At 44.2% G+C, this 24,970-nt stretch overlaps 1 protein-coding gene across 4 annotated transcripts in view; it reads right to left on the bottom strand.

Moving 5' to 3' along the window:
* Positions 1-24,970, bottom strand: part of GRIP2 (glutamate receptor interacting protein 2) — a 148,302-nt gene that overhangs the window by 19,342 nt on the left and 103,990 nt on the right. For all 4 annotated transcript variants that reach the window (XM_044451555.1, XM_044451554.1, XM_044451553.1 and 1 more), the window contains 5 exons: positions 23,147-23,227; positions 9,898-9,961; positions 8,645-8,790; positions 8,208-8,352; positions 3,377-3,516 (listed from right to left, as the gene is read on the bottom strand). In XM_044451555.1, coding sequence (XP_044307490.1) covers positions 3,377-3,516; positions 8,208-8,352; positions 8,645-8,790; positions 9,898-9,961; positions 23,147-23,227 — 576 coding nt within the window. The remainder of the gene's footprint in view (positions 1-3,376; positions 3,517-8,207; positions 8,353-8,644; positions 8,791-9,897; positions 9,962-23,146; positions 23,228-24,970) is intronic.

Genomic DNA, 24,970 nt, shown 5'->3' on the forward strand with positions numbered 1-24,970 from the left:
TACTGATACTGTGTGAGCTTAAGTGCATTTGCTCACAAGTACATTTCACTGAAATCAATTAGAGACTCACCCCCAACCAAATAATTTTCAGATTTAGTGGTAGCAAAATGATCTATTCTTTACTACACACTTGAACCACCATCATCCAGACAATTTGCTCTTTCACCTCAGAACATCTCCTGAGATAAAGACTGTTCTTTAAAAGAGAAAGAATTCTATACTCTCCCAAAATTAGGATGGATGAAATTGCTTATAATGACTAACTCAAGACGGCTGAGAATTCCAATTTTGGATACTTCAGAGTTAGAAAGATCAGTGGGAATTAACTTCTTCCTTCCAGTCATTTTGACACATGGGTTGCATGCTGAGAGGTGCTGTAAAGGAAGATACGATTATGCAGGCTGACTGAGCTGTGGTAGTCATATTCTTTCTTAGGGAAACATCCCCGAATGGCTCAGGATGTTCTCCCAGTAGCTGAAAGGGACAGAGAGGTACCCCTGGACACTGAGAGCTACCTGGGATGGAAATTGCTTGGACCAGCAAAGGGGGTTTTGCCCGTGTGCACCAGAAATGACAATTTTAGGGAATGTAGAATGAGAAAGTGCTGAACAGGAGACTGGAAGACACTTTGTGGCATGGTGGGCAGGGGGAATCTTTCCCTGGGGATCTGAAGCAATGCAGTGGGTCCCTCCATCAGCGCTCTACTTGTATAAAGTCACATTAAAAATGCTGTAAGACGCAAGGGATCTCTCCTCCCAGGTCAGCTATACCAGAGAGGGCTGCCTCTGCATCGTCTTCGGAGTGGGAAAAAAATGGGCTTTGCACTGCAGAAGAGCAATGTCAAGGCCTGCCCATTGCAGGTTGGCCACTTCTAGACACAACTTTGTCTGCAATGGCCTCCACTTCCAGGAAAAGCAACCTCTCTTTTGAGCCTGGTCTGGCCTGGTTCTGGAAGGCCTAGAGATCTTCTGTATTCAGAAAAGCACAAAGCTGTGGAAGAAGGTGCAAAAAATGTTGCTACAGTTGCCATGCAATAAAACTGCTTACTGGGGAACCTATTTCCTCATGGCAGCCGCATTCACAAAGTGGGGAAGTGGCAAGGGAAGAGGTGGTCAGGGGCCCCATTCTGGTGTGGGGAGCCAATAAAAACGGACTCCCACACATGCACACAATAATCACACGTATGCACAGGAGAAACTGCTCAGAGAGTTTTGATGAGTGGGAGGTATAGAAACAAAATTAATAATTACAGCAATGCATGCCAATTCTCACATCCTACTCCATATTCTCTCCCCTGCCCTACTCCAGGATGTCATGTCTGTGCTGTATAATAGGCTTTTCTCCTCACAGAAGCCAGAGAGCAGACCCAGGCGAAGGCTGCTCGCTCTCTCTGTGGCCAGAACCGATGATGTCCGCACTGGTGGCGGGAGAGGGAGCCTTCCTCCCTCCTCCTCCTGTGGCGCAGAACTGCAGCGAGGTTTCTCCTTCCTGCCCAAGGGAGGGGGCAGAGCAGTGGAGGAGACTCAGTGAGCTACGTGCACTGGGCCTGGTGGGCCACGGCCTGACTGCATTCCAGAATTTTGCCAGTATTGTTTCTGGAATGAAAAGACTGAAAGCAGATCAGAGGTAGGGAGGTATTCTCTACTTGCCGGAACACAAAAGCCTAAGAGGGCAACAGAGGGAAAGCAAGGCTTTGGGCCATTCTCCTTCCTCATATTTATTAATGACTGAGAAGGAAATTGGGAAGGGTTGCACCAGGAAATACCTCTGTGCTGAAAGACAGAACTGGCAAGGAAGGAAAATGGGTGTGTTTTAAAACCAATAGTCCCTGCAACCAGGAAAATTAAACCGTATGGATGCTCTGTCAGTTGTCTTCATTAAAGCAAAGAACTGAAGGGCAGGGACTTATTCTTCAGTCTTAAACCTGAAGATGTCAAGACTTGTCAGTTAACTCCTTCAAAGGCACTGGTTGGGACCCTCAGTCTGGCAAAGGAAGCTGCTGCACCATTAGAATTTCAAAAGGAAGGGCCTCTGCAGAGTCGCAGAGTCTGATGTGTGACATTTGACTGACAGGTGACTGACAGAGAATGATGCCCATTAAGTTTTTCTCCAATTGGTTTTTCAGCAATTCTTTCAGAAATTTAATGCTGCACCAGAGAGGCACTGCCTGAATAGTTTTAAGAAAGGAGAGAAATGTATGCAAAGAACATTCCACAGTGGCAGTTCTGACGATACGCTTTATTTTATGGGGTTGAAAGTTTTCTTTTCTTTTTCTTAAAAAAAGAAAACAGGAGAGAGACATACAGACAGCTCCAAATCTAGTCAGCTTGTTAAATCAACATTTCAACCATGTGCTTCAGATTATTCCTGCCAGTGATTCACCTGCTGGTCTTTATGTCTTTCCCATCTCCCTGTTTCACAGAAGTCTCCCAAGGAAACTAGCATCTCTCTGCAATTTATACTCCTACACATTGTTGCCCTTAACAGGAACAGTTGTTTCAACAATGGAGCATTGAGGTATTGACTTTTTATTTGGAAAGGTTCCCTCAACATTTCTGGAGGGAGCAATCCTCTAGTCGGATCTCTGAGGAACAGTAGGATAGTTTGGATTCCCAGATTCAAGGTCAGAGGCAGTGCTCCAACCTCGGAGTTTGGACCTGGAGCTCCATCCTCCTCTTGCTCCGTGCACCCACTCCTCTCCAAGGCTGGAAAAGCAACCTTGGGCGTGGGGGAAGAGTGGGTGGAAGGAGACTGAGAAGCCAGGATATGAGCTATCCTGAGGTCTCTCCAGACGTCTTCCCTTCTCCTCTGGAGAGTTTTGGCTAGATGGGGTCTGTGTGGCATAATATGCAGGGCAGGAGGAGAGAGAGAGAAATATCACATCTGGTGCTCCTGCTGCTTTGCATAGGGTTGCCATAAGCTTCCACGTTTGTGGGTTTATGGACATCAAAACTGGATCGTGCCTTTATTGAACTGCTTATAGTTTCTTTATGATGATTACGATTATTACCATGCATTCCTATCTCACCTTTTTCCCTCTTGCGAGGAACCCAAGGCAGGTTACACAGGCTTTGTCCACTCCATTTTATCCTCACAAGCACAAGCCCACGAGGTAGGCTGGGCTGAGTGTCCATGACTGGCCCCAAGTCACCACTGAGCTTCGTGGCCGAGAGGGGACTTGAACTGGGATCTCCCAGGTCCCCAGCTCTCTTACCAGTGCAACACACGCACTTGTTTCCACCACCACTGACACCAGAACCCCCACCTTTTTATCACCCATGTTCCTCCACATTGATCTACACTCATTCTGGGTCTAATACACAAGAGGCAGCCTGCCAATCTCAGAGTGAAAGGAGGTGAAAGAGTCAGAACTTACTTTCTGTTTGCTTCTTGATCTTCAGGGTTACAGTCTCTCCAGCCACCTGGAGTAGATGAATGGCTTCGCTCAGTGGCTTCCCTTTAAGGCTTACATTATTAATAGCTAATATCCGGTCTCCTACATGGATGGCTCCAGTTCTAAAGAAAAGGGCAAGTAAAGAAAACTGCAGCTGTTGTGCATGGCAGCCATGTCATTCATAACTCAGGAAACAGTCCCAAATATGCTTTCACTGGTACTAAAAATGAAGCGGGTTTCATGCACTGATGCACAAATGACAAGATAAGAATATTGTGGAGGAAAAGCATCCAAACAAACACCCAGCTATGTACAGATCAACAGGCATTCATTCTAATCTAAGACTTTTCTATTGGAACAGATGCTTTGCTATATATGTATAGGTACACACACTCAGCAAACCACACCCATTGATTTGCGTGGAAACACAAACCAGTCCTGTATGTTTATGCATATACATTTGACTCCCAACATTGAAACAAACTGAAAAGCCACATATGCGAGAAGAGATCTGCATAAACATGAAAAGAGAAATAAGACTGGGACCATTTCTTCTCTGCCCTCATTATCCCTTTTTGAGGGGTGGGGGTTACCTGGATCATCACAGCCAAGGCTGCCATAATGTTGTATCTGAGATTATGTCAAAGATGCTCGCAAACAAATGACAAGGGTGTGCCATAGCCAATCAGATCAAATGAAAGTATAGTCAAATGACAATTGAAAGAGTGAAGTCAAGGAAGGGAGGAATGTTATCCAAAACGGGACAAAAAGAGTCATTTCCCAGAGGGACAAAACCATGCCGAGCAGTGGAGCAAAACATAAAGCAAGAATTGTTTAGTGAAGTAAGTATTTGTCCTGCCATTAGCCCAGCTGTGCTGTTTATGTTAATTCTGAAGGGAATATTGGACTTCCAGAATATGTAGTGCTGTTTAGTCTTTAATGAAGGAAGTAGAACCCCTCTGAATAAACAACATGAAATAAACCTCCATGAAAGATACAACACAGGGAAGACCATGCACAGAGCCCGGGCAGGCAACTCACAGCCCTCCCGCCCCCCTCTGCATTCACTGCTGAAACTTGGCCATGTGACGGCCCCAAAGGGCTGAGTTTCCCTTTAACAGAAAATGGCCTGCAGTCTACCACTGAGACTCAGAGACAGAACTGCAAGAAAAGCATGGGGGGCGGGGGGAGATCCTTTTGGGCAGCACGGTCACATCGGGGGTGCAGTTCGGGGGGGGGCAGGATTGGTCCCAGCTCTCCAAATGTTGCCAGCCCCTTACACAGAGTATTACTCAACACATCAACACTTGAAGTAACCGGATTTTGTTTGATAAAAATTGTCCAGAATTTAGCAACTTATCTACCAGAGAGCAGTGCTTCTGAGATACTGCAGATGGGGACTACAATAATAAATGTTGCTTTTGTGCAATGCGATTTCTTAATCAGTCCCACTCTGTCATCTAGAACATGCTTAGAGTCCAAAGAGCAGTTCAGCTGTGGTTTGTATCCCAATGAATATAATCTTAATAATAATAGGAAACCATGTCATATCTGTATACCACAGTTATTCTACAGAACTAGCTACAGCTGCAGCAGACATCGTGTCCCATGCATGGCAGTGCTGAGTGATGGGTTTGTGAAATACGAGCAGCCTTAAGAACAAAGAAGCCACACAACTGAGGCTGAGACTGCATGGCCACATGCAGCTGGAGAGCCGTCACAGAAAACAGGGGCCCTTCCATTGTGCTTCTACTGTTCTACTTATTGGAGATGGCAGAATCTATAAGCATCTGTATCTCACTGTATCTTTTCATCAGAAGAGTCTGCCCTACCTTTCCTTTACGATTCTGCTTGAGGATAAATTGCTTTTGCTTACAGCTCTCATGGTATTTGCTTCACGTGAAAAAGGACAGTCTATTTTCAGGTGCAGAAGGCAAAAGCATAGTGCAACTGATAGCCACGCAACTGATGTTGCACACCTGTTTGTCTGCAATTCATTAGGACAGAATCTAGCTACTTCATTTTTGGTGCTCGTTCTTGTTCTGAACCAGTTCATTGATTCCTCAGCCATCCACTGGGGGTCACTCTGGTGCCACTCAAATATCGAAGCAAACAAACATTTGAGATTCCCAAAACGTGGGGTTAGGAGTGCACTCAGCACTGTCCAGGGCAGAAGCAGTCGGTTCAGCTGTTTTCGGCTCCTTTAAAGGTGGGGAAAGGGTGGTGAATGTAGAAATCCTCCTGGAAGATCAGGTCACCTTTTCTGTGGGCGGCAGGGAGAGTGACAGCACTTCTCGGAATGGCAGCGCTTCTACTTTTCTACAGAGCGGTTTTTGTTCTGTGTTAAAAATGGCAGCAGACATCTTCCCCCACTCCCAGAAGAACCTCTCTGCAAGCTATGCTACATCATTGCGTGCCGCTCTGAGAGGCATCCTAGCTCAGAAATGCAGCATGGCCAGCAAACCCTCAGCCTTCCTGAAGTAGAAGTCAAGAGTGTGAGTTCTAAGTCACCATTGTTTTTCCCTACCTTCTCAGGGAGGAAGTTCTTACAAAGGTGTGTGTGTATGGAAGAGTGTGAGAACGAGAGTGAGCATACACTGGAATGCTTGGAGTCCAAAGAGCAGTCATAAAATACATACTGTCTTTTTAGTGGGCTGACTGAAGGCCCTGCAAACACTGAAAGGTGACGCAAGGCTCTTGGCAGCCTCTAGCCTACACTTTGAAACCAAGAACTGGTTCAGTGTCTATTGGTAAGTCTCCTGAACAGGTTCTTTAGGCACTCTTTCCTTAATTTTATTTTAGAATAGAAATTCTTGCTGCATTAGTTCAAAAACTTCCACCCTGCCTCCGTTCTCACTGGTAAAAGATTACTGATCCACGAATGAAAACAGATACTCTTTGAACTATTCCTGTGATCAGTTAAGTGTTAAGTGTTTGCTATTATGGAAGGTTAGCTATTGCTGATAAACATATAACAAACAGAAACATTTACCGATGGGAACAGGTTCTACAGAAGTTTCCCATGGTCTTCCTACCTCTGCCCACAGCTGAATGAAAGGAACAAAACAAATGACAGCCCCAGGTCAAAGAAATCCTGAAATCTCTGGGTACAGCTGCCACCAGCCTGTCTGAGCCAGACCGATGCCTACGTGACTATTTAGAAGCACTCTTTGCCCTTTTCACATCTGGGCCCACCTCAAGCCCAATTCTGCCCACTGCTTAATACAAAGACCATCCATTTCACAAGACGGCATGGCAAGGTCAGGCTGCAACACTGTCCAAAACTAACCAGTGAAGACCACGAGCACAGAGAACAAGCTGTCCAATAACACTATTCTAAGTACCATGTTATTTTGCATCTGTAATTTAGCAAGAACAAACTTAATGATTATCACAAAGTGATACAAATTATACATTTTTTCATGGAAAGTCCTTTACCAGAAAGACCCATACCACAAACAAGTCAGGAAGAACCAACGCAGTGTAGCAGTCATGTGGGACTGGGACTGGAGAGACCCAGGTTCTAGTTCCCCCTCAGCTACGGAGCTGATTGGGTCCGACTTTGGGCCAGTGACTGATTCCCAACTTAACTTACTTCACAGGGTCACTGGGAGGATAAAATGGAGAGCAGGGGGACCATGTAAGTCACCTGGGGTCCCTGGCAAGAGGAAAAAGCAGGATATAAAGGTAACAGATAAACAAACACCAGCTTGAAGAGCACACCAGTTAGCATGGACCTTAAGCAGGATGCTTTCAATGGGTCAGAATGCCTCCATTCATTTTTATGACTAAAGCCTTCAATCCTTGAAGGACCCGTGGGTGGCCTTGAAGGTGTCCATTGAAATGAATGGAGCAGACGCTGGAGCAGAGTCAATATTTCTCCAAAGGCATTTTCCTGAGAAAAAAAATAAAGCTGTTTCTTTTTCCCACCCCATTAGAAAAAGAACGGCGCTTTACAGAGTTGTCTCAAAAATGTCCTTCGCATTTCAGCTCCCCAGCCAGTTAATGCCCTGGAGTGACACCGAGTCTGGAGTATTATTGGGAGTGAAGATGCCCAAGCTGCCAGAGCAGGTGCAGCTGCTGCCACTTGCAGCGGCGGCAGCAGCAACTTGCCACTGCCAAAGGCCCACTGGGAAAAAGGAGGTGTCCTCCCAGCACTACGGTAAGCCCCTCCCTGCACGAACAGCTGCAAAATTCTTCCTCCTTCAGCAAAAATTGCCACGGGGGTAAAAGTATGTATGTGGATTTTGTTTTTGGAAAGTGAGCATATGAATGTTAAAAATTAAGAAAGAAAAACGACAAATGGCCACCTGGCTGCACATTTCACACACAAGCAGGCACTCCAAAATCGAAACTGCTCCCAAAGAACACAGGCTGCCACGTTCTGTGCTGCAGCCACAACAGGAATATGCCACCCAGAGGAAGTTTCACATTTTCCCCAAAGGAGACAAGATTGCACTGTGAGAACGCAGCAGTGGGATACTCCTTCAACAGGAAAACAGCTCCCACTCCTTTGCAATCCATCTCAGTCTGCCAAGAATGGGAAACCTGTGGCCTTGATGTTTTGCCCGGCATTCCCATAATTTCTTAGCATAGCAGTGGCTATGCTTGTTAGGGCTGACAGGAGTTGTAAGCCAAGAGCTTCGGAGGGCCACAAGTGAACCACCCTGCTGTTCATGAACAAGAAAATGGATTAGCTTTTTACTCAGCTGTCATATAATTCAATGGGACCCGGGCAGGAGAACATCTTGGTGTTTTATACCTGTCATATCACCACACATGTCTGCACGCTACAATGCAAATTGTAACTTACCTTTCTGCCAGCCCTCGTTTTGTCAAGCCTGAAATGACTATTGGGTCAAAAGGCTCCTCCGTCCCTGAAATAGTTATTCCTAGAGGCCCGCCATATCTCTTCAGCTCTACTGTGTAGATAATAGCACCAGATGTCTCTTGTTCATCTGTTAGGAGAAAGGAAGATGCTGAATGATGACTCCTGAAGCCATCCAGACAGGTGTCAAAACTCATACGGTTTCTCAGCAAAACACGAAGACTTTACACTAAGAAGTAAGCCTTTATATCTCTTTTTAGGAACTGGGGCAGGGGGGCACAGCAAAAAGGGCATGCGATAACTAAAAAGGTTCTCAGTTGGTCTGCCAACCTTTTTACTATTTGATAATCTTATTAATATGGCCGGATAACTGCTTGATTCCGAGTTTGGGGAGGGGGTTGTTTTTTGTTTTGTTTTTGTACCAGAATTATCCTCATCCTTCCTGATCTTCAATTTGACAAGTTCTTCACACTGCTTTAAAATCTGCACTGCATCCTCCATTGAACAATTGTCGAGTCGGATATTATCAATGGCTAACAGCTTGTCTCCCGGCTCTAAGGTGCCAGTCCTGTGTACAAAGGAAAAACAGTCCTGTGTTTAACACATTCCTGATAGTGGTAAAACTTCTTTTCAAGAGCTGCTGCAATTTTGTCAGTAACACAACAATAATGACTGAAAACACAAGCTGGGGAATAAGTAGTTCTTTGTGGAATAGGCTTGAAATAGCTAAAACCCAGCTGGGAATATATCTCATTTTCACTGGCTGTTTCCCAACAGCTGAAAATTTAGACATCTTTTCAATGTTTCAGGTTGAGAATCCTAAACAACTAAGGAAATTTTGGAATTTCACATCATCAGAAGTAAAAGTGCAGGATGTTGGTGGTAACAGCACATTTTGTAAGTTCTAATTTCTACCATATACCACAGGAATATGTTGCTATTAGGTGCCTGATGTCCTACCCAACAGTGCAGGGATAGGCCAGACATCATAGGCCAAAACATCTGGAGAACCACATGTGGCACCACATTGTACTAGTAGTGCATCATCCAGTGATGTCACAGAATCATGCATCAGTGCACACAGTCAGGGAGCAAATTACGTTTCTCATATTCAATTTCTACATAACAAGGTACTTGCTATAGATAGTACTATGGGAAATGCCCATGTTGGAATCAGTTATAATTAAGGGGGACTCCAGGAGTGCTTATCAGTACAAAATACTAATTTATTAAAGCCAACAATGTGCTCCACTTAGTCACACTTCTTGGTGGAGGTCACTCATATTATGCATAGATGGAGAATATAGAAACATCAGTGAATTTCAAGGCGTGCAAAAGCTGTTGGGCACGGATGATCTTGGATTCTGGGAAGGGCCCATTGTTCAATTTGGAGCATGTCCTTTTCATGCAAAAGGTTCTATATGTAGCTAGATTCAGCATCTACAGCTACAAAGAATGCAGGTGTTAAGTCTGGGAACAACACCTGCTAGAGAGCTTGGAGAACTATTGCTTGTCTGAATAGACAATGGTGACCCAGATGGATCAATAACGAAGTTCAGATACACTTCTGGATCTAGTTTCCCTGAAAAACATGAGAGATGGGGAGTAGCAGAGCTTAAACTTCAACAGGCCATTCTTTCTTATTTAGTAAGTAAGAAATCAAGTACAGACTCACCTGTGTGCTACACTCCCCTTCTTGATATCAGAGATAATTAAAGCCTCCCCGGACTTTCTGCTTGCTGTTTTGTAAGAGAGACATGCAGTCAAAACTCAATCCAGGCATCTCCAAAGGATCATCTTAAGCACTGTACTACATAAATATTACAAAGCAGGAAGCATTCCATTACACTCATCTTTGCTAATTAAAACTTCGTAAAAAAACTGATTCTTAGCCTAAAATTTATTAAGCACAGGCATAGCAGAGCCTGCATTTAAGAACTGCATTCAAGGGCACAGTTTTGCATCTTTGCTGGAAAAAGGATAACCTCTGGTCTTCCATCATATAGCGTCCTGATGCCTGCCATATGCAACATCCTGAAGAAAAGGAGCGCCCATCTCCATTTGTTTCATTGTTCTCTAAGACCAATGTGCCTTACATACATACAAGTGACCTAGACTGTGATGTGAAGGAAATGAAGTGTGATTAGAAAAATAAGTTTGGAGAAGCAACGCAGATGCAGAGAGCCATTTACTGGGGAATCAGGATTTAATTCCAGCTAGGCAGGACATTAATAGACTGTGACTGAATGTTGGGTGAGTGACTGGGAATAGTGAAAAACATTTGCTGCCTCTCTGTTTTAATAAGGGTACTAGAGGGGGCATACAGCCCTTTGCTCATCTATGGCAACAGAATCACAATTAAGGGACCACACCAGGACAGTACATCAGAAGGATGTGAGCAGGATTTGACCTCCCTTTTTACAGGATTGTTTCTGGTAAAAATATTGTTAGGTGAGGAAAGGGAAGGAAGCAGATCTTTGCACTGGTCCATACACTGAGCATGCAACAAGTTGCCGTATGCATAGAAGACGCTGAGAAAATCCCCAAGGGTATAGTTTCCAAAGAGGAAACACTTCATTTTATCAACAGCATCTGGAAGCTGTCAGACCAGATATCTGACATCTCCTTAAATTAAATTTCAAATCCACCCTATTGTAGGAGCTTCTCAATGCACGGCAATTTTACAACAGGAATAGTATATGGAAAAATAACAAAAGGTATACCAAAGCCTTTCAGATTCATTTTATGACTTTCTTTTTCCTACATGAATAAATTTATCTCAGTTGCATAATATAAAAATATCACCAGTCAATGCTCCTAATAAAGCCCAACCAGCCATAAATTAGTTCCTGGTTAGACAACAGCAGTGGCAGAAGTGGGCAAGAAGGGATGGACAAATCTAAAATAAGGAACAAATATTCCATCCACTTTCATTGTTAAGGTTTCACATCCTGATTTAACATCATAGGAGTGCTGGCAAAACACACAGTCACCCAAACAGTATAATACTAATTATGCCAGGTATTGTCCTTAAAGTTGTTATAAACGAGAATAAATTATCTTGAGCATTTTGCTCAGTCCACATTTTAGAGAAAAGACACTTGATCTATTACTTTTGGATGACAATATGGCCTGGAAAACAGATATTCTTTGGACTGCATGCTTCTCGAATTTTACAGCGCAGTCTCTGATTCAAAATGTGTACCAAAATGTAAATCAAATGTGTATTTTGTGAAAAGATGCTCACAATATACATTTAAATATACATGTTTGTACTTTTGTTTTGAAAATTATACATTAACATGGAATTGGATGTAACGGAAAAGGTGCTTGTGAATGAAAGGATGCAAAACGAACACAGAGCAGAAATAGACTTAATCCCTTAATCCCTAGGTCCAGACAGAGGCAGACCCTGTCAATTATGAAAGTTTAATGTGGGTATAAGTAGCTTCATTTCTTTCTCAAATAGACTGAAGTACTGAGCTCTTACATCTATGTATTTTTAAAGAAAACAGAGCACTAAGCAGATGCTCATCACAGCAGAGGCGCATTTGGGTACCACTCCCTCAGGATGTGTGGAGCTGAAAAACAGGAAGGGCGGGCCAGATTTTCTGTATTTCGTATGTTGGGAGCACCTCCTGGATATGCAGAAAGGACTTTTCTCTTTTGAAACACCTTCTCCCTAAATGCATGAGGGCCACGAGCCGTGCATGGGCTCTGCACCTATATTGCCAGTGAACACTAGCAGCAAATGGGAATATGGAGGCACAAGATCAGATAGCAGGAGCTGACATTTTGACTGAAGGAACATGAAAGGCATTTGAATGAGCTCCCCCACACAGATCACAGCATTTTTTTTACAGGTCTACACTTATCCACATCAAAGCACAAACCATCAGATAAGGCAGATTTCCCCAGCTATTTTGCATTACACTTTTTATTGTTCATGGCCATTGGTCATGCTGGCTGGAGCTGACCGGTGATGCAGAGCAAAACATCTGGAGGAACTGGGACTGGCTGCTTTACCAAGATGGGCTCAGAAGAATATATATTAGTGTCAAATATGGAAAACAGAGTAAGAATCTGTTTAGAATCAGTGATCCATGGCATTCAACCAACTGCATTCCAGAAGGCTTGGAAGTTCAGCTCTGATTTAATCTCACACTGGATGATGCTCCATCCAGATAATTCAGACTGAAAAGTCCAAGGCAACAGGATCTGAAGCACAAAGAATAAAAGCTGGTGTGCCTCGCCACACCAGCCCCGTGATCCATTACAGATGATCGCCGTGGCTGACTCGACAAAATGACTTGATGTGTTTCTAGTATTTCAGAGGGTGACTTGCTGAAGGGCACTTTCAGAAAACAGTGACATCGACATCAGATCATCCAGTTGTTCTTCTCCATGAATGCTGCCTGTAACTCTCTTTAAGCCATGGTTCCCTACTTAAAGTGTGTGCTAGAGCTGCAGGTTAGGCTAAAAGCTTAACACCGATCCTGCAGCTACAACTATGCACATAACTATTGCATGGGAGAAAAAGGAACAAAAGATGTGCCCAGTCATCACAGTAAAAATGAAAAATTTCTAGCTTGGTTTTATCTATGGAAACAATTTGAACTAGTATTTTCAAATTAGGTTTAATAGCATTTTACTCTGATATGAGAGTAATTTATTTGTTTACAGTAATTCTATACTGCTTCACAACCACACATTCTGGAGCAGCAAACAGTGTGAGATTAAAACAAATAAAAGAATAGAAATAATACTGTAACATAAGAAAATAACATTAAGACTGTGTCTGGACAAGAAAAGGCTTCCTGGAATAAGATTGTCTTAAGCAGGCACTGAAAACAGCACAGTGTTGGGGTCGGCCTGACCCCCTGAGGCAGAGGATTCTCTTTTCCAGGTAGACTCCAGTCAGGCCATGGGTCTGTGCGTATCCTCTGGAGTTCTTGGCGACCAGGCCAGTTGGTAAGGAGGGAGATCCAGTCTCAGGCATCCTGGTTCCAAGCTGTTCAGGGCTTTGCACTCTAAAACCTTAAAGCTGACCCAATGGCTAATCAGTAGCCAATGCGGTTTCTCCAGCAAAGGACAAGAGGCAGCTCCTGACAACAGTTGAGCCACTGCATTCTGCCCTTGCTCCAGTTTCTGAAACAAACTAAGGGGAACCCCACAGAGAGCTCTTTCTTTCTTTCTTTCTTTCTTTCTTTCTTTCTTTCTTTCTTTCTTTCTTTCTTTCTTTCCTTCTTTCCTTCTTTCCTTCTTTCCTTCTTTCCTTCCTTCCTTCCTTCCTTCCTTTAGGAGACTTCTATGCCGCCCCATTCACCGAAGCCTCGGGGCGGCTCACAACCATAAATAAACTTCAAGATAGAATAATATAAATTAACAATATAAATTAAGTCGCCCTGGCCAAAGAATAAAATGAATAAATAATATTAACAATTAAAATAACATTTGAATAAAAAGGTCTTCGCCTGGCACCGAAAAACAAATAACGACGGCGCCAGGCGGACCTCTCTGGGGAGCGCATTCCATAGATTGGGCACCACCGCAGAGAAAGCCCTCCTCCAAGTACTCACCCTCCTAATTTCCTTCACGGAGGGTTCCCGGAGAAGGGCCTCTCCCACAGATCTCAAGGGGCGGGCGGGCGGGCATATATGGACGTAAGCACTCCTTCAGGTAACCAGGACCCAAGCCGTTTAGGGCCTTATAGGTCATCACTAACACCTTGAATTGGGCCCGGACTTCAATGGGAAGCCAGTGAAGCTGACGGAGGACTGGAGTCATGTGAACATAATGCCCAGTCCCTGTCAGCAGCCTGGCAGCTCTATTTTGAAGCAACTGAAGTATCCGGACTGTCTTCAAGGATAGCCCCATGTAGAGCGCGTTACAGAAGTCAAGTCGGGAAGTCACCAACGCGTGTGTCACTGTCGCCAGGCAGTCGTACTCCAGGTAGGGGCGCAGCTGATGGATCAGCCGAAGCTGAAAGAAAGTGCTCCTTGCCACCACTGTCACCTGAGCTTCCAGTGAAAGCTCTGGGTTGAGGAGCACTCCCAAGCTGCGGACCTTGTCCCTAAGAGGGAGTGCAACCCCATTCAGGACTAGGTTCAATTCACCCTCCCCAAAGCCCGATCCGCCAACCAACAGGACCTCCGTCTTGTCTGGATTGAGCTTCAGTTTGTTGGCCCTCATCCAGCCCATTACCTCAGACAGGCACTGGTTCAGCACAGCCACTGCCTCACCTGGATTGGTGGAAAACGAGAGGTAGAGCTGGGTATCATCAGCATACTGGTGATTGCAGGAATTCAGTCTAGAGGCTACCAGCACCTGTATCACAGTGGCCAAGCTACCCATGGGCAGAAGAGGCTGCAGCTGGTGAACCAATCAGAGAGATGGTCGAAGGCATTCTGAGCCACTGCAGCCAGATGGGACTCCAGCATGAGTGATGGATCTAGGAGGCAGCTCAGGCTATGAACCTGATATTTCATGGGGAATGCAACTCCATTCACAGCAGACAGTAAGCCTATCTCCTGGCCTCAGGAACCACTCACACACATCTTTGCAGGCTGTTGGCCCTCATCCAGTCCATCAGTGCGTCCAGGCACTAATGTAGGACTTGCACAGCCTCTCCTGATTCGGTCATCACAGGGAGTTAGAGTTGGGTGCCATCAGTGTACTGATGGCACTTGCTTTCATATCTCCTAATGACTGCTCCCGGTGGCTTCATACTGATGTTAAATACCACTGGGGACAGAATAGTGGCCTGCCATGTTCCAGAGCTCAATTGCCCAGGTTTTGAGGAACAGTCACCAGTGTTATTCTCTGGAGTTGACCCTGCAGGTAGGACTGGGATAACACAGAGCCACTAATAACTAGCCCATGGATTCAACCCAGAAGGATACCATGGTCAAGCTCATGAGAGACCAAGTAGAATTAGCTGGGTTACACACCGCTGTCCCTCCCTCACTGATGATCATTCACCAAGGCAACCAGGGTTGATTCAGTCCAGTGACTAGTCAAAACCTAGACTGGAATGGGCCTTGATAATCCCTATCTTCCAAAAAGACCTGCAGTTTTTTTCCAGGAGTGGCTGCACTATTGCCTTGTGGAGGACAGCAGGAAGCACCACTTTGCCCAAAGATACATTCTCCACTCCCTGGAACCATCCCTCAACTATAGCTTTTACCAGCCAGAAAGGGCTGGGACAAAATCAAGCAGCTTGTCTATGTTGCCAGACATAGCTGAATTTGTAAGAGCTGAAACTGATCCCACAAAATCAGGCAGATGGTGGTTGTCTGGAGCTGTACTAACAACAGTGGCTGGGTTTGCACAACACCAGAAGCCATGGTAAAATCATGGTGGCCCTGTTGTGCTGCCTAGACCCACATCCAGAGTTCCTGCATTGTATGATTAGTTTTCTTAGGTCACAAAGAAAACTCATGATCACCATGGCTTCTCCAGTCATCTGGACCAAGGACCCCTATTTCACCATTGTTCGAATGGAAACACCATAAAATTCCTTGGCAAGAGCAGCCACTTCTAGCCCCCTAGCCTACTGTCCTCAACCCCTTAGCAACAGATGTGTTATTGCTTGCTTTGTTTGAATGATGTGTCCATTAGGATCGGCACAAACTCTTTCAGAGTCCATCCTTGATGCATCTATGCTTGGCCCAGTCCTGCAAACAGAGCCGAGAGGAAGTCTGCGAATGCCTGGGGACCCCTCAGTTGTACAACTGCCCAAACAGTAACTGGAAGATGCAGAAGAGGGGGACTGCAAGCAGGGCTGCTGGGCACCATTCCTGGTGACCAACCTTCTTCCCCAGCTGGTGGCAGCAGCAGCGCCAGACATGAAAGGGGTGTGATGCATTTTATTCATTGATCTCAGCTTCTCAATATATCAAAGAGCAGAGCAGCCTTTACAGCACTGGCGGGGGGGGGGGCACTCAGTTACGATTGAGCCTGCTGCCCTCTGCACCCCACCTTTCTACAGTGAGACAAGGGCCTTGGCTGAATCGTAGGCTCTGTCACCAGGAAATCCCCAAGGACGTTCAGGAATCCACTGGATCCCACCAGTCTTCTGAGATGGACCATTCAAATGGGCCCCTACCCCTGCAGGGAGGAAATAACGCCACATACTTCAAACCTATTTTGCACACTAATCGTTAAAGAGTTTCCAATTCAGGCTTCAGAATAATTGTTAAAATGGTCACATATAATGAGCCTGGTTTACAAAAACAAATTTAATAATTTTAAGCAATGGATACTCTGCTCTAGGAAAAGTTGGTTAAAAATTAATCTAGCACTGATTGTTTCACAATGCTCCTCCCAACATGCAAAAGATACAAACTAATTTGGTGAGAAAGACAGCTCTGTAGTCAATTAGTATTCAATTAACCCTAATAGATCTTATTAGCTAAATTAAATTTTCATTGGCAAGTTACTCACTTTGCTGCTCGCTCAGGTTTGCTTCCAGCTGGCCTCTCTGTAATTCTCCCCTGAAACATAGATGGGCTTGCTTTGCTTTTAATGCTTCAAACTATTCTGTGCTCACGCCTGTTTCCTTGGCTTGTGTGTTACAGCATTATTGCAGGCCTTCATTCTATTCTACCAAAGCTTTCATCTTGCATTGTAATGGTGGCTGAAAGACACGGCACTGGATTTCCAATGTACAAGAGCACGGGTAGGCAACTTGTTGCCCTCCAGATGTTGGAGGAGAATCCCTAACAACCATGACCATTGGCCATGATGACTGGGGCCTATGGGAGTTGTAATGCAAAAAGATCTGCAGTCTGCCAACTTTCCTATCTTGCGCTGTAGTACATAAGAACATAAGCAAAGCCATGCGGGATCAGACTCAAGGTCCATCTAGTCCCGCACTCCATATATAAGGTAGCAAACCAGCTACCCACAGGATCCCTTGAACAGGAGGGGTGCAAGACATCCAGGAAATCCAAGATTCCCTGTCCAAATCCACAGCAATTCAGGCATGCCACCTCCAGAAAAGGAGAAAGCACACAGCCCGCAAGGAGCCTCTTCCCCCATTAAAAGGAATGTGTCAGGAGAATAATAAAGGGACACCTCCTCTGTGATTGCATGTACTCTATTTAAACACACAACCTTTCCCTCTCTCTCCTCTCTCTCTCTCTCTCTCTATTCCCCCCTCACACACAGAATACTTCCAGATGGGACTTTTTTCATTCTTTATACAGAGTCCATGCATCACAACCCTCATCTGCTTGCCCAAATCTTTTTCCATCCTTTTCCTTAATGCAAAAGAAAAATAATCCATGAATAAAGAAAAGACCAAACAGCTGCATAATGCCCTTTGGCTGGCAGCACTTGGAGCCCTCCATCTGGAAGTCTTCTCTCTCTCTCTCTCTCTCTCTCTCTCTCTCTCTCTCTCTCTCTCTCTCTCTCACACACACACACACACACACACACACACACACACACACACACACGGAGGAAGGGACGGAGGGAGGGAGAGATCTGCTCCCTGAAAATACTAGTCCACTGCAAGTAGCTTTTAAAAAAGGGTTTGAAAAACCCAATCACAGCAGGAGAGGGGCCATTTAACAAGTTGGGCACAATGCTGGGAATGGGAGAGAGAGGCCTTCCTGCCCCAGGAGCAACCCCCCAGACAATGCCTCCACGCTGCACTTATACCTTTAAAAAACGTCCAGAAGCACCAACTGAGGCTTGGGAAGCAAAAGTGCTCTCGTCTAGCTGCTGACTGGGGAGGAGTGACCTTGGTGAGGGAGGTGGAACGGAAGGGACCTGGGGAAGAAGCTGGTCAGCCGAATAAGGATTTTAGGCCCACTCTAGGCTTAGTATTATTTACTTGACGACCACCGCAGACCAAAGGTCATGCTGGTTGAGAAAACACAGGACACTTAATTAAAAGTGGCTTAGGAACCACAGATAGAGAAAGGCCATGAATCTAACAATCATACAAAGTGATCGCAGTACCGGCAAAAATAGAGCAGATCTCCCACTTGCAGGTGCTGAGGCCGCACACCGAGGAAAGTCCGGCCATGTGAGTTAGCAGGCCACAGCCTCCAGGGTGCCTCATGGTTTCCTCCTGGTTATCCCTCCCTAAACCCATCTTCTGTCACCTTCTCCTGTCTGTTGTGTGGTAGTTAAGCCCACCTTGCCACTGCAGGCAGATGGCAAAGAACAGGACGGGGGAGAAAATGGGCCAGAGAAGCTGCTCTGTCTTCTAAATTATAACTTGCAATTTCTCATCTGTTTTTTAACTGCATTCCTGTACTGTCTTTCTGTAATCTACCAAAGTGGTTAATAAAGGGTTCAAAACATAAAAATCACAACCAAACACAACATAGCAAAACACTGAAAACAACATTAAAAGCCATAAGAATTAGTTTTCAAAAGGGTGTTTAAAAATGTGCAACTTAACTCCCTTCCTGAGTGCTCTACACAAAGACTGGGGTTATGTTGCAACTCCGAAAGGAGTGCATTCCAAAACCTAGAAACACAATGGGATTAAGCTCTTTCCTATGTGCCTGGCAAATGGGCTTGGCAAGTGAGAGGGTTTTCAAAAGGGGACGGGGCATTATTTTTCTTGTCTTTTCCCCAGCAGAGCAGCATTCCTCAACACCACATCCTGCAAGTAACCTGGCAGGTAGGCTCAGAACAACTGCCGAACTGTTTCCCCACAGCCCAGCCAGGTGAGGACTGATGCTGGTGCTGAAAGTCACCAAGCAGTCCAGAAGAACTAGTAGGGCTACACCCTTCCCATTCAGTTCCCACTGTGAGTCACTGTAGGCCATACATTTATTATTTTTCAGGTGTGAAACGACTCACTCTCAGAGAGCACAGGAAATGACAGAGGTTACTTTTCTGAGATAAGTCCACCATCCCATCCATTGTTTACTATATTAAGGGTTATCACTGGCTTGAAATGCTGGGGTTTTGTTTTCGTTTTTGGTAGTTAATCATTTTCTTATATATGTCTGAATATTGCTATTTTACACCAAAAAATCAAAAGATATTTTTCAAAAGATCATTTTTATGCCTCTTTGCATCATGGTTCTTGACTGATGTTTCACTGAAATCCAAGTATGAGGCCTAGAAGTATTGGGTCCTGGCTACCTGAACGAGCACTTACGTCCGTATATGCCCGACCGCCCTTTGAGATCTGCAGGAAAGTCCCTTCTCCGGGAACCCTCCATGAAAGAAATTAGGAGAGTAAGTACCCGGAGGAGGGCTTTCTCTGCGGTGGCGCCCAACCTATGGAATTCACTCCCCAAAGAGGTCCGCCTGGCACCGTCGTTACGGGTTTTTCGGCGCCAGGTAAAGACCTTTTTATTTAAACATCATTTCAACTGTTAAAACATATGATCTGGCCAGGGCAACTTCTTCTTCCTTCTCTTTCTCCTCCTATATTTTTATTTTATACTGATAATTTTAATTTTATATTTGTAAGTCAATGTATTTTTTGTATTTTGTATTTAATGGTAATTTATTATGTACTATTGTATTTCAATGTATTTTATCATGTTGTAAGCCGCCCCGAGGTTTCGGCAAGGGGCGGCATAGAAATGTTATAATAATAATAATAATAATAATAATAATAATAATAATAATAATAATAGAAGTTAGCGTATTCACTGGGAGGCAACCCTTAAGTAATCCAGCTTCAATGTAATAAAGTATCTCCTGTGTCTTCCAACAGGGCTGCACAGCCTGTGGCCCCTTGGATGTTTTGGCTTATCACAGAGATGCTAGCTAGGTCTAATGGGAGTTGCAGGCCAAATTGTCTGGATGGCTACAGGTGCCACATTTAAGTCATGACATTTCTACAGATCTGTGACTAGGTGTCTTGTTGAGTGAAATCTGATTTTAAATAGCTCTCCAAACTCTGTGATATGTTATTATTTCACAACTTCATCCCATCTCATCCTACGCTGATTATTGCTAGGGTACAAAATAAGGCAGATCTCACCCTTACCAATAACTGCCTTCACTGTCATAATTTGGTCTGCTGACCACCTTAGTACTGGCTACAGCATTTAATCACAAAGGACGTTTTAAGGGTTACCCCATGAACTGAAAGCAGTAGGCCTGGGAAGCTCTGGGAGAAGAATGATCACATCATCAAAACATTCTTGGTTCTTGTTTTTGTGCAGCAGCAAGATACAAGATGGTCAATACTCTTATTTACTTTTCCTGAATTATGCCCTGGCTTCCACAATCTCTGCAGGAAGCCGGGCAACCTCTGCTTTATGGCATGATGGATGAAGTGTCTCAAAACACATGTCTGTTTTGTGTTTTTAATAGGATGCATAATGACTTGGATTGGGAAATTATTCCCCTCAGAGGAGTTTGTGCACATAACTCACACGCATCAGTGACTCCGCCAGTTATAAAACACCTTCCACTATTGATTGAGACAAAGCAGCATTTGGGAAATGTGTAATTAAACTAAGTCTAATATGGCTATAAAGCCACATCCCTGAAAGAAAGTGTTAGTAACAGTGGAAAGAATGCTTTTAAAATGAATCTGAGAGCTAAAGGAAGGGGAACACAAACTTGCAAGCAGCAAGACACATAGGTCTGAACTGTTTGTAACATAAAATCAGTCAGCCTGAAAAGCCACCATTACTTGAACTTTTTTGCAGCATCCATTCATTTGAGAGCATGTATAAATTAAGGGCACATCTTATGCCTATTTAGGCCTTTTTCTGTCAAAACATGGATAGGATTGTGTCCTATAATGTTCTTCTAGCAAGGTATTCATATCAGGCTCTGAATATTTGTCCTTTGAGTCTTTACATTCTGAATCAAGGTTGATGACTTGGTCAATTTATAAAGCCATTTTTGAGGGGAGGAATTAATTACACCCAGCGCTAATGTTTTTGGAGTGGAAAGACTCCCTAGCTCCTGATGTTAAGGACCAGGGAACCTAACATCATTTTCAGAATAAGGTCTCAATCCCAGAATAATCTCCCATTCCTTTCACACAAAAAGTCATTCTTGGTTAGGGCTCAGCAACATCCTTTTGTTCTTGCTATCATTAAACAATTGTGTGTCATAAATTCTTGCTTATGAGCGGCAAACCATTTGAAGGGATTTTAGGTCCCGAGTAACCTGCCCACCCCTGAAGTGGAGATCTTCACATGGAAACATAAAATTACCAAATGAAAGTTTTATCACATCAGTGGGGCAAGCCTGATACATTTTCTTCCCTGAGGTGGAGCAGCAAATTATACCCCTTGCCCACTCCACCCAACTGAAGTCAATGTATCCAAGGCTGGTCAAATTATTCTGGCACCCGTGGCAGGAAATCCTGCATTTCCCCTCCTTGGCAATAAAAATACAACAAAAAAATTAAATATTTAACCATTTGCTGCCCTTTCTAGACTTCCAGAATTAGTTGCCTAAGGCAGCTGCCTCACTGTGTTTAATGACAGAACCAGCTTCATACATCAAAAGCAAGCTTAAGAACCAGCCTTGATCTACCAACAAATTCAGCTACTTCTATATACATTAAGAACTATCCTTAATTATTACTGAACAAAATGATGTTTTCTGGTGCAGATCTTTTCCAAGCAATCTTTGGATAAGCTGTTTTGACAAAAGCTGAATTGAAGCATTTGAACCTATTCATAGAGTTAATCAGCCTGCATTCTCCTGAAGCTAAGAGAAGTGTACATACTATGCATCTTATCTGGAAGGGCAGTCATTGACTGCACCCACTGTGAAACAGCACATCATTTTCCCCTGCTGAAAATACCAGACTATACCAACAGCAATCTTCACTCTCTGAGGTTAAACAACACCATTCACATAGAAGAGGGACAGTATGTCAAGGGAACTTCAGTCTGCAGAAATACCAAGACCATCAGAGAAAATCATCAGTGGGTGGGGATGCAAAGCAGACAAAAGTAACAAGAGGTACAAATTAAAGATGTTGTCCTCTTGTAGAAGTGCATGTTTGACGCAGGGTAATTGCACAGTAAAAGCATCATCTGAAGGCACCCAAAGAGTTTTGCAAAAGTCATGAAAAGTGGCAGACATTCTAACCTGGAAAAACAGTTTTATGCATTTTAACTCTTCCATTTTAGGTAGGATGCAGTTAAAATGGCAACAGTCTATCAGGGAAACTAGGAAGTATCCAGGATGGCGACAAACATTTCTTCTCAGGATATAGGCTATGCAATTTAGGAAGGTTGCTACGATCTGCCACCTCTAGACTGTACAAAATTATCCCTGACTTGGTTTGATGAGAAACTGATTTGAAAGTACTAGTGTGTGACTGAATGAGTGTGCGTCTGCATGTATGGCTTGTTTTGTTTAATTCTGGTTTGGGGAGGCAGTGACCACAGGATGTCCACATTCCCACACAACAGCAGAAAACTGCAGAGAATTACTCACCTCTCAAGTTTTCCTTACTCTGTTGCATATCAAAACATGCTTGCTTTTCAACAGGAAAACATGATGCAAAAGTCAGCCAGATTCAAAGGCACATGTGCTTTTCAGAGAAGTATTTCAAAGAAGGAACCTGGATAAGGCATTAGGCCAATGTGAAGCAATAATGCACATTTCTTTGGAACAACTATTTTGCTGTCAGCTTGGAGGTTAGCTCTACTGCAACTCTTGCAGGGTAGGTCTCCAAGCCTTGGAAAAGTTCTTGCCTGCACATGGTTTGCAAGCTGTTACTGCCCCCATCCAAGAGAAGGAGCCATTTGCAAAAGTAAAGGCCTTCCACCAAGCAGACACTACTAGAAAATGGCTTGTTCATGCTGACCTTGCAGGCTGAGAAGCATGGATACAGTACTCCAAAATTTGTGAGTGTATGCATATTATCCAGTCATAACTAGGTACGGATGGCAACTTGTCCAGAACACCCTTGCATTGCAAAGGAGGTGGTAGTTCTCATCTTCCAATTCAGCAATACTTACAGCTGATGGTAATCCCAAGCTCCACACCTCTCTTCTTAGGTAGTTTAACATGAAAGGTACCACTGCTGGGAATGACAGATTCTACAGAACAAAAGAAAAACCTATTAGTGAGTGTCAATTAGATACAGCTTTTCAAAGCTTCACTGGGTTGTGCTACGGACTTCCCAACTTAGGAAAATGAATGATAGGTGTACACTCAAACCTTCACACAAAGATACAGAGGATCTTTGATGTGAAGTTCACGATGTCAGTGAGCCTCTTCCCATCTGCTTTAATACACGCCAGCCTTCATGTCAGCACAATACATGCATGTGAAGGCTGCATGAACTGGCCCACCCACTGGGCCTTCCGAAACATTCCCAGACAAAGTACTTTCTGGCAGCCCTTGTGTGCAGATTATTAAAGATGAAGCTGCCCTAAATTTTCATTATTCCAACAAACTATAATAAACATTTTTAAAAGCGCTTGAATTTGCCCCAAATTAATGAATGAACTAACAAGCAGCGATACACAATTTAGAAACTGTACATAATTTAACCTTGATGCAGTAATTATTAAGGCATAATGCCTCTAATTCACATGATAGCTGCTGTCTTTCTGCATAGACCATTTATCTCTGAAGGGTGGGTGGTGTATATGTGGCATTTGTCTTTGAATTAGTTGGATACGTGTGAAAACCATAGCACAATTCATCCCTGCCACATATGAGTGATTTCTTTCCCCTTTGCAAGAGGAAATTAAACTTATTCGTAGGGTGTGGAACTGCTGATACTAAAACAGAGAGAAACCTAGTTTTGTATTTAATCTTCCCCTGGAAGTCTAACCTTTTTCATTTTTACAGCCATGGTGACATTGGGAGCCTGGTAAGCATTTGATGGCAGCAACATGATGAGAGTGTCTGATGGCTGCGAGACTGTGGATCAGGGAGGAGCTGCCTGGCAAGCTACAATGCCCAGTAGGATGGGTGACAACATGCTGCTGGGTTAATGCTTTATATTCCTGGCTACCTACATTTTATTATTATGAGCAGATGGGGCTTGGTGGTGATTCTCTGGCACCTTCTCTAGCTAAGCGCAGTCGGCTTCCCTGATACTGAGGAATGCTCTTGCACTTTTAATTTGAGGGCCAGCATGGTGCAGTGCTGACCATGTCTATGAGGACAAGAAATATCCAGGTCAAAAATCTACCCAACCACCCACATCACTGGGTGGCGTGGGCCAGTGACCATCTCTCAGTTGAACCAGCCTCACTAGAGAAATTGGCGTGATAATAAAATAAGGGATGCATGCAGCACATATGTCATGAGCTCCTAAGGGAAAGGAGGGATGAAAAATTCAAAATAATAAATGTTTCCTACAGAGCTATAATGGGAAAAGCTGTGCACCAGCCACGCTCTCTGCCATGCACCAGAAACGCTTTGAGCTGGAAATCTGAAACTCTTCATAGGTGTTACAGACTATCCATAAAGGCACACAGCGAGCTGCCTTGAATCAAATCAGATTACTGGTCTATCGACCAGCACAGTCTGACAAGGCCTCAGAGGGAGGTCTTTCCTCCTCTGTGCTACTGAATACACTGGGGACTTTGGCATCTTGTACGTGTAAAGTGTGTGCTTTACCACTGAGCCGGAGCCCCTCCCCTAATGCATCTGTACTGGAGTTGCATCACTGATAGCGATGTGCTTGCAACTTTTGTTTGAAGGGTACACTAAACTGAAGCACAATTCTTGGAGAAACCCTCTGGCTCTAGTTTCAAGATTACAAATGCAGTAACTAAGAAAAAGAGAGTGTGCGGGGGAGAGAGAGAATGACACAGTCTGGTCTC

This window comes from Varanus komodoensis, unplaced genomic scaffold (assembly GCF_004798865.1).
Source record: "Varanus komodoensis strain SLA01 unplaced genomic scaffold, ASM479886v1 scaffold6_2, whole genome shotgun sequence".
Lineage (NCBI taxonomy): Eukaryota > Metazoa > Chordata > Lepidosauria > Squamata > Varanidae > Varanus > Varanus komodoensis.